Source organism: Canis lupus, chromosome 3, assembly GCF_048164855.1.
Source record: "Canis lupus baileyi chromosome 3, mCanLup2.hap1, whole genome shotgun sequence".
Classification (NCBI taxonomy): domain Eukaryota; kingdom Metazoa; phylum Chordata; class Mammalia; order Carnivora; family Canidae; genus Canis; species Canis lupus.
The window spans coordinates 57,283,524-57,293,056 of record NC_132840.1 but is presented as its reverse complement, the minus strand read 5'-3'; the positions used below and the strand labels follow the sequence as shown (position 1 = coordinate 57,293,056).

Here is a 9,533-nt window from a genome sequence, read left to right as displayed (position 1 = left end):
CGGTTTGGCGCCTGCCTTTGGCCCAGGGTGCGATCCTGGAGACCCAGGATCGAGTCCCACGTTGGGCTCCCGGTGCATGGAGCCTGCTTCTCCCTCTGCCTGTGTCTCTGCCTCTCTCTCTCTCTGTGACTATCATAAATAAAAATTAAAAAAAAAAAAAGAAATGAAAACACTAGGGGCGCCTGGAGGTCTCCATCCGTGAAGCACCTGCCTTGGGCTCAGGTCATGATCCCAGAGTCCTGGGATCTAGCCACACATGGACCCCTGCATAGAGCTTTCTGCTCAGCAGAGAATCTGCTGCTCCCTCTCCCTGTGCCATTCCCCCTGCTTATGCTTTCTGTCAAATAAATAAAGTATTTTTTAAAAAAGAAGAACACTAATTTGAAAAGAGATATGCACCCTCATGTTTATAGCAGCATTTTTTACAACCTAAATGTCCTTGGATTGATGAATGTATAAAGAAGATGTGGAATACACACACACACACACACACACACACACCGGAATATTAACCATGAAAAGGAATGAGATCTTGCCACTTGTAACAACATGGATGGATCTAGAGGTTATGATGCTAAGTGAAATAAGACAGAAAGTCAAATATCATATGATTTCACTTATATGCAGAATCTAAAAAACAAAATGAACATAGATATCTGTGTGGCTCAATCGGTTGAAAGTCTGACTCTTGATTTCAGCTCAGATCATGATCTCAGAGCCCTGAGATTGAACTCTGTTCAGCACAGGGGGTATACTCAGTTGAGCATCTGCCTTGGGCTCAGGGTGTGACCCCGGGGTCCTGGGATCGAGTCCCACGTTGGGCTCCCCACAGGGGGCCTGCTTCTCTCTCTGCTTGTGTCTCTGCCTCTCTGTGTCTCTCATTAATAAATAAATAAAATCTTTAAAAAAAAAAAAGAAAACACAATGCTAAGTGAAAGGAGTCAGACACAAAGGACCACATATCGTATGATTTCATTTCTATGAAATCTGTAGAGACAGAAGGTATTTTAGTGTTTGCCACCCGCTGGGGAGAAAGAACAGGGGAGTGACTCGCAGCGGGCATAGGGTTTCTCTCGAAGGTGATGAAAATGTCACACAATTAGTTGTGATGTTTGCACAGCCGTGAATCCAGTAAAAACCACTGACTCCTATACCTTAAATGGATGAATTTTACAGCATGTCATTATATCAATAAAACTAATATTACAAGAAACACAAGTAAACTGCAAATACTTCCAATTGGGGTGAACTTCCAGGCCGTTATGCTGAAGGAAGCCAGACAAAAAAACATAATACGATATGACTCATTTATATAAAGTTCTGTAATGGGCAAAACCAATCTACACTGATCGAACTGGGATCAGTAGGTGCTTGTGGCAGGAGGTGGGGAGGAGATTGACAGTGAGACACACGAGGGACATTAGTGACAAGACCAGTATCTTGATTGGGGCAGTTATGCCCTGGGACTCAGAGAACTGTACACAGATGAGTGAGTATTCAACTGCGTGGAAATTTTCACTTCAAATTGTTTTAGAAATAAGAAATGGACACCTGGGGTGCTCAGCATTTGAGCATCTCCCTTCCTTCCACTCAGGGGTGATCCTGGGGTCCTGGGACCAAGTCCTGTATCGGGCTCCCCCCAGGGACCCTGCTTCTCCCTCTGCTTGAGTCTCTGCTTCTCTCATGAATAAATAAATACAATCTTTAAATTTTTTATTTTATTTTATTTTATTTTATTTTATTTTATTTACAACTTGGGCATTCTGAATTCTCATTCAAGAACACAGATGACTCCCAGGCAGCATCCAGGTGGGCACCGAGTCATCAGGCATGGCTACAGTGGATTTCCTCTGCATCTGTGTGTCTGTCCGTCCATCTGTCGCTTCCACCCCCCTTCTGGCGTCCTCCTGCTTCTCCCTGGAGATCAGAGAGTGCCCGCAAATGAAGGGGGCACAAAAGGATAGGTGTTTGAATGGGGTGTCTGTCCACCTCTTCTGTCCTCCCTCTCCTCCTCCTTCCACCCCCTGGCGCCTATAATCACCAGGCGGTCTGAGGCTAAGTGGTAGTTTGGCCCACAGTGTGGGGGGCGGGGGGGGGGCTTGGAAACCACACCCCTCCCCCTGGGGCCCTCCTGGCCATTGCCAGCATCCCGGGTCTCCTCCACTGTTGAGATGGGTCTCAAGTGGGCATGGTGCTTCCCATGGTGTGGGTGCCGGAGACAGCAGGGGACTCAAAGAGGAGCAGGTATGGGGGGGGGCTGGGGAGAACGGGGGGCTCTCTCTGTCTGGGGAGAAAGGTAAATGTTTAAACCAGTGAAGGGAAAAGGATCATTTGTTTCCCTGGGGGGAGGTGGACTTTCCCATGGGACTGCCTAAATACCCTGCAGGGCCCAGTACAAAATGAGGAGGTGAAGCCCCTGGTTAAAAAATATATATATATTAACACCTTCAAGACAGTGACAGCAGGGCATCGGGGGCCCTTCTGCGTGAGTACATAGGTCAGAGGCAGTGAAAGCAGCCCTGCTGTCTCAACATCCCCACTCCTTGCCCCAGGACCCCCTGGCCTCTTCCCTCCTCACTGCGGAAGGAAGGACACTGACCCACGACACCCTTCTTCCCCTTCCAATCTCCCTTTCAGGCCTGGATCCCGCTGTCCCTCCAGACCCAAATCCCAGCCCGGCTCCTGCCCCCACTGTGGCCGAGGGAGGGACTCCATCTTTAGGGTCTGGCGCCTACTTCACCAGGAAAGCCCGACTCTCCTTCCGCCACCAGCTGCATGACCTAGCATCTGCCAACGACTCTACCATCTGATGGGGACAAGCAGGCGCCTTGCCACCCTGCCTCCCCAGGCTTCTCCATGATCCGTGTGGTCCCAGGTTCCCCGTGACGTTGTCATTAAATGTACCCAGAGTTACCAAGTGTTGTGTGCACGTGAGCGTACTAGGGTGCGGGGAGTGGCTGGAGCCTGAGGCCCTGGGGCTGGGTCGCAATGCTGAGCTGGGGGTGCAGCACCCACGGGAGCGGACGCAGTGGGGAGTAAACATGACGCAGCTCATGTAACACGGGGCCCAGGTGGAGCTGGCTGAAGCAGGTGTGCCAAAATCGAGCCCAGGGTTAAGAGTGGTGAGCAGTGTGGAAAGGCTGGAGCCCCGCAGGCAATGAAGCTGCCTCAGTGGACCAGGCAGGGAACCTCCTCTTCTCAGACAGTAAATAAACACACGAGCCGGGAGAGAGAACAGTAAATGCTAGGAAGCAAATTACACGGTGCTGGGAGGGCAGGATGGAGGGGATGCTTCTGAACCCCAGGTAGTCGAGAAGGAACTTTCTGATAAGGGGGTCATTTGAGCTGAGACCTGAATGGTAAGGAGCCTGTGAAAATTGGGAAGCCCTGTGTCGTGCGGATTTGCTGTAATGGCTGCAATGCACTGGTTCAGGATGGCAACAGCGATAGTGACAGTGACGGATGGTGGGCGGGGTGGGGGCGTAGCTAGCTGAGCGTGAAGGCAGGCATCGGCAGGCGGGCAACCTCTGCTCGGTTTTGCTGTCAACCTAAAACTGCTCTTAAAGTTTATTTTATGGGATGCCTGGCGGGCTCCGTTGGTGGAGCATGTGACTCTTGATCTCGAGTTGTGAGTTCAAGTTGTGAGTGGAGAGATGAACATAAAAAAAAAAAAAAGTTTATTAAAAAAAATCAGGACACCTGGGTGGCTCACTGGTCCTGGGATCAAGTCCCACATCGGGCTTCCCACAGGGAGCCTGCTTCTCCCTCTGCCTTTGTCTCTGCCTCTCTCTGTGTGTCTCTCATGAATAGATAAGTAAATAAAATCTTTAAGAAAATAAAATAAAATCACGGAAGAGTCCTGGGCAGGAAAAACAGGAAATGTAAGTGCAAAACCCCTGAGGTCCTAGGGAAGAGAAAAAAAAGCCAGTGACCAGAGCGTCAACACTGGGGGTAACTGCTGGGTCAGCAGGGCCATGATAAGGACCTAAAATATGATCCTAGATCCCAGATGGGATGGGAAGACACCAAGGAAGGTCAAGCAGGGGGCGACAGGCTCTGCCTTACATCTAAAGATCCCTCCGGTAGTTCTATGTGAAAAGGTTGCCGAAGGGCAGATGCAGGAGCGGCAAGGTCATGGAGGGGGCTGTTGCCATCCTGCAGGCAAGCCCTGATGGCAGCTTGGGTCAAGACAGGGGTGTGGAGTGAGCACAGTAACGCTGTTTAGGATCACTATGTTGCACACCTGAAATTATGTAGCATCACTTACGGAAGAGTGACGTACAGAAGGCGAGAAGTGGGTAGAGTTTGAGGGACCAACTGTTGGGCTCAACGCAGAGCTGGGGGTGGGGGGGAGGAATCAAAGACACCTACCTTAAGGGACAGCTGGGTGAACAGGTTTTACAGAAAAATCAAAGGTTTTCTCTTCTCTCTATGGGTTATTTACTTACTTTTTTAAGAGATCTATTTATTTTTGAGAGAGAGAGGAAAAGAGAACAAGGGAGCGAGCATGGGCATGTTGGGGGGGGGATTGGTGGCAAGAGGGAGAGAGAAGTCGACACCCCACCCCCACCCCGCTCAGAGCAGAGCCTGATGTGGGGCTTGATCCCATGACCCTGAGATCATGACCCGAGCCTCAATCCAGAGTCAGACACTTAACTGACTGAGCCACCCCGGTGTCCCTCTCTACGGTTAAGGTTGAGGTACATGTTTGGGATCAGACACCCTCTATTTTTTTTCGCTTAATCCAGAACCCCTCACCTCCTCAGGAAGCTTCTCTTGTAACCTTGAAAATCCTCCAGAGCTGGATCACATTCTAGAACAAAGTTTTCAAATGTGGTTGTACAGTTCCCTTATCCATGGAGTGGAGGAAAAACAGGGGAGACCGAGAACACCGAGCACCATGAATGAACACTGCTGAGCTCCTCTAGGTCCCCGGCTTGAATGCAGACGGCCTTGGGGGGCCAGAGTCAACTCGCAGCCCCCGTCGTAGGGGCTGAAGACTGGTTCACCATCACATTGCCAAGGGAATGACAGCTTTCAGGGCCCCCTCCCCACCTGACATTCACCTCGGACTCTATTTGCAAACAAAGTCCACCTTTCCCCTCAAAGCCAACGTAGTCACACTGCTGCTCCTGACAAGATGAGGTGACAGAGAGTAAATGTGGGCAGAGGGGACTGTGAACTTGTGCTGGACATCCGGTGTCCTCTGGCCTTGGGGTCAGGAGCTACCCATGATGACAAGCAGGAGGCAGGCCTAGGGGAAGTGATTCGGTCTCGGTCAGGATTCTGAGATCACCCCTGGGATGGAGCAGGGAAGGGGATGGGAGCTCCTATTTCTTTTTTCTTTATTTTTTTATTTTTTTTTATTTATGATAGTCACAGAGAGAGAGAGAGAGAGGCAGAGACACAGGCAGAGGGAGAAGCAGGCTCCATGCACCGGGAGCCCGACGTGGGATTCGATCCCGGGTTTCCAGGATCCCGCCCTGGGCCAAAGGCAGGCGCTAAACCGCTGCACCACCCAGGGATCCCCAGGAGCTCCTATTTCAACCACACCTTGGTATCCTAAGGACCTGGCTATGGTGAAGAAAAGCGAGTGGGGAGAAAGAAAAGGAGGCTGGAAAATCACTTTTGCAAAGGCTTGTCTCCAACTGCCTCCCAGCTCAGAGCAGAGGTTCATATACACCAGTGTGGGCCAAACAAATGCAGGCTCGAGGTGAAGAAAAGATCCTCAAAGCAGATTCTTTTAGACAAACTGTTTATTGAATTTTACGTCACTATGGGGTATCGCTTACTGTAGCCTAGGATTCCAGGAATCAGGGAGGTGGCAAAGTGGCGATGGTGACTTTGGGAATCTGGTCTCCCAAAAGTACCTGCCGCTCTACCCCTGATTCTGCAATGGCCGCCAGGCGGATCACCCCTCCGCTGGAGCCGTCCCGTTCCATGGCCAAAGCGAGCGCTGTGAACAAAAGAAGAAATCTACGGTCAGACTCAGATCCTGGCATTGCTATAAGAAATGAGGAATATTGGCCTGGTTTGGACATAAGGGTTGGAGTTCACAGGCCCAAAACCCCAAGTTCTCACCATTGGCAGTGAACTGCAGACACTCCTCCTTGGTCATGCCTTCCCGGTAGGTAGCATCGACATAGCCATATATGTAGGAGCTCCCAGAGCCCCCAATGGCAAAGGACTGCCTTACCATCATACCCCCCATGGGCACCGAGTACACCTGCCGGATGGAAGGAGGACAGAGTCACCAGTTGTACCCTCTGCAACACATGTACATACAGCGGTCCATGTGGGATTGGTCTAGGGGGGCAGTTTTTTTTTTTTAATTTATTTATTTGTTTTTTAATTACGATAGTCACAGAGAGAGAGAGAGAGAGAGAGAGAGAGGCAGAGACATAGGCAGAGGGAGAAGCAGGCTCCATGCACCGGGAGCCCGACGTGGGATTCGATCCCGGGTCTCCAGGATTGCACCCTGGGCCAAAGGCAGGCGCCAAACCGCTGCGCCACCCAGGGATCCCTGGGGGGGCAGTTAAGAGTAAATGAGGTAGAGACTGGGAAGAAAACCTAAATGGGGCAGCCCGGGTGGCTCAGTGGTTTAGTGCTGCCTTCAGGGCATGATCCTGGGGAGTCGGGATCGCGTCCCGCATTGGGGGACGCATGGAGCCTGCTTCTCCCTCTGCCTGTGTCTCTGCCTCTCCCTCTCTGTGTCTTTCATGAATAAATAAATAAAGTCTTATAAAAAAAAAAAGAAAGAAAGAAAAAATAAAACGGAAATGACTGGAGTGGGGAAAGGATCAAAGGCATGGGTCCAGTACTCTGGTGGGGGTAGAGTTTCTTACCTGCCCTCCCTCTTGGGGGTCCCAGCCCGCAATGATGATTCCTGCCATCAGGTCCTCCCGGTATCGGTAACACATCTCCTTAAAGAGGCTGGCTGCTGTGTGTACCAGTGGAGGCTCATTTAGCTCAATGCTAGGGGGTGAGGAGAGTGACACCAAAGGCAGCATCAGGACCTGGGAGTCAGACCATTCAGCCCCTCAGGTCCCCACTCTCAGCACATACTGGCTCCTCCCCTGCCCACAAGTACCTGTGGAAACCAAGCTGATAAGTGACCGCATCGGCTACGGCCTGGGTGTCAGCTGCTGAGCCTGAGCGGCAGCAGAAAATCCGGTCATGAATAGGGGTCAGCTTGTCTGTCACTCGATTGGCAATGTAGGACCTGCAGGATGGCAGGACAGTGAGGGAGCGATCCCCCTTGTCTCCCACCTCCATCCAGCTTCTACCTACTCCAGGGGCTCTGGAGTCGAAATTCCAGCATTTGCCATTAGCTTCCTGCCAAATTGAAGCCAGATGGACGGCAGACGGCAGACTTTTACAAAAGTTTCACCAGAGGGTGAGTGGGGGCCTGAAAAGTAGTAGGAGCTGGAATACATCCGCAAGTCCAAGGAGGGGAGAACCCTCCCTTCCCACAGGGCGCTGTATAGGGTAAGGATGGACTGCTAGGCGAAGAAGGAAGGGAAAGACGGGGTGACCTGCCGATTTGCGTCCAGAGCTCACCCAGTGGTTGTTCTGGAGTCGGCTCCCAGAACCACGCCCCCTTCAAATTGCACGGCCATGATGGTGGTCTGGGAGAAAGGAGAAAGGGGTGACGGTGGGCCCCTTCCCATTCTCCAGCACACACCCCTCCAATGACCACTCAATGCAGCCCCCGGCGCACGCTATCCAATCTCCCGGGGGTCCCCCAACACCCCAAGAATACCACAACGCCCATCCTCAAATCCCCAAGGGCCCCTCCCGGCCTTAAACCCTCGTCCCGCAGGGCCCAGGATTCCGCGCTCCCGCCTCCCTCCCACCTCCCGCCCCTAAGGTACCACACTCGTCACCGGCATCCTCAGGATACGTCGTCCCTGCCCCCGCCCTCCAGCTCTCCAACCCTCTCAGGCCTCCGCCTTCCCTCGCCTCACGCCTTGCGCGCATCTCCTGGACTCCGAGTGCCTCCTCACCCCTGTGGAGACTTCCCGGCTCTCCCAGTCCGGGGTGATGGCCTCGGCACCCCAGGCCGGCGCGGACTCCGCTCCTCGAGCGGTTAGCAAGGTGGCCGCCATCTTCCTCTCCCGGCAGTGCCACAAAGCAACTGTCGTAAAGCGCCCCGTCACTCTCTTCAGTCCCGCGGGGAAGCAGTCTGTGGACGCAGCTAAGTCACGCTTGACGGCGGGAGGAAAAAGTATCGTACAGGTGAGGTTCTTTTGCGACAGTGAGCGCTTGATGGCATTGTGGACAGCCTACAAACCGAAAAGTTCCCGGGACCGGGTGCGCGGCCTACGCTTCCCATAGAGCGTCGCGGGGCTGACGTAACCTGATGGGAGTTGTAGTTCAGAGTGTGGGGACGCCCTGAGCGTCTTTGAATGCCAATGACAGCGCACCTCTGCTTTCTCTTAGGTGTATACCTAGCTCTGTATGCGAGGAGTACAACTGCTGGGTCGTGTAGGGACTCTATACTTTGCATCTATACTTTGTATTTTGATGAAATGATAGTTTTGCATAGCAACTGCCCCGTGGGATGGCCCGCCAACCCAGTGTGTGTGCATGAGCATTCCCATTTCTCCACATCTCACTCATGGTCACTGTGAATTAATTTTAGCCATCCTTGTGGGCGTGAAATGCCATCTTGGATAGCTTCCCCACCCGTTTCCTTAATGATTAGTGAGGTTGAGCATATTTTCATATGCTAATTGACTATTCGTATATCTTCTTTGGAGAAATATCTATTCAAATCCTTAGCCTATTTTATTTTATTTATTTTAGATTTTATTTATTCATGAGAGACACACAGAGGCAGAGACATAAGCAGGCGGAGAAGCAGGCTCCCTGCAAGGAGCCCCATGCGGGATTCATCCCAGGACCCCAAGATCATTACCTAAGTCAAAGACACTCAACCACTGAGCCACCCAGGTGCCCTATATTATTTTATTTTAAAGTAATCTCTACACTCAAGGCGGGGCTCTGACTCTCGACCTGGAGATCAAGCATCGCATGCTCCAGCGACTGAGCCAGCCAGGCGCCCCAAAATTGGGTTATCTTTTTATTGTTCAATCATAAGTGTTCTTTTTTATATTGTAGATACTAAGCCTTTATCAGACAGGATCTGCAAATATTTTCTCCCATCTATAGATTGTCTTTTCACTTCCTCATACCCCTGAACAACCAGTGGGTCAAAGGAGAAATCACAAGGCAAATATTTTAAGATGAGTGATCATGAAAATAAAACATATCAAGACTTAGAGGTGCAGCATAAGCAGTACTCAGATGGAAACTTGTCGCTCTGAAGGCCTATTTTAAAATCCTTAAGATACTATAGAAAGAAGAACAAACTAAAACTTTAAAGAAAAGCAGGAGGAAAGAAATAATAAAGATCAGAGTGGAAATAGATGAAATAGAAGGCAAACAATGGAACCAATTAAAACAGAAGTTGGGGGCAGCGCCAGTGGCTCAGTGGTTTAGTGCAGCCTTCAGCCTAGGGTGTGATCCTG

At 51.2% G+C, this 9,533-nt stretch overlaps 2 protein-coding genes across 2 annotated transcripts; one reads left to right on the top strand and one right to left on the bottom strand.

Moving 5' to 3' along the window:
- The first annotated feature begins 2,171 nt into the window (after positions 1–2,171).
- On the top strand, positions 2,172–2,917 carry C3H17orf114 (chromosome 3 C17orf114 homolog). The gene is made up of 2 exons (XM_072821482.1): positions 2,172–2,244; positions 2,638–2,917. The coding sequence occupies exons 1-2, from the start codon at positions 2,172–2,174 to the stop codon at positions 2,808–2,810; spliced, it is 246 nt and encodes an 81-aa protein (XP_072677583.1). The 3' UTR covers positions 2,811–2,917.
- Positions 2,918–5,738: 2,821 nt separating this feature from the next.
- On the bottom strand, positions 5,739–8,235 carry PSMB6 (proteasome 20S subunit beta 6). The gene is made up of 6 exons (XM_072821478.1): positions 8,007–8,235; positions 7,561–7,628; positions 7,091–7,222; positions 6,846–6,975; positions 6,082–6,226; positions 5,739–5,956 (listed from the first exon to the last, which is right to left on the bottom strand). The coding sequence occupies exons 1-6, from the start codon at positions 8,106–8,108 to the stop codon at positions 5,814–5,816; spliced, it is 720 nt and encodes a 239-aa protein (XP_072677579.1). The 5' UTR covers positions 8,109–8,235; the 3' UTR covers positions 5,739–5,813.
- Positions 8,236–9,533: the final 1,298 nt, after the last annotated feature.

Bases quoted from the DNA above. Each gene is read 5' to 3' on its own strand.
- C3H17orf114 (XM_072821482.1), top strand. From the start codon at position 2,172: ATGGGTCTCAAGTGGGCATGGTGCTTCCCATGGTGTGGGTGCCGGAGA. The intron at 2,245-2,637 runs GTATGGGGGGGG...TCTCCCTTTCAG, and splicing joins GGGGACTCAAAGAGGAGCAG to GCCTGGATCCCGCTGTCCCT.
- PSMB6 (XM_072821478.1), bottom strand. From the start codon at position 8,108: ATGGCGGCCACCTTGCTAACCGCTCGAGGAGCGGAGTCCGCGCCGGCC. The intron at 6,227-6,845 runs GTAAGAAACTCT...TCCATCCGGCAG, and splicing joins ACCCCCAAGAGGGAGGGCAG to GTGTACTCGGTGCCCATGGG. The intron at 5,957-6,081 runs GTGAGAACTTGG...TTTTGTTCACAG, and splicing joins TCTGCAGTTCACTGCCAATG to CGCTCGCTTTGGCCATGGAA.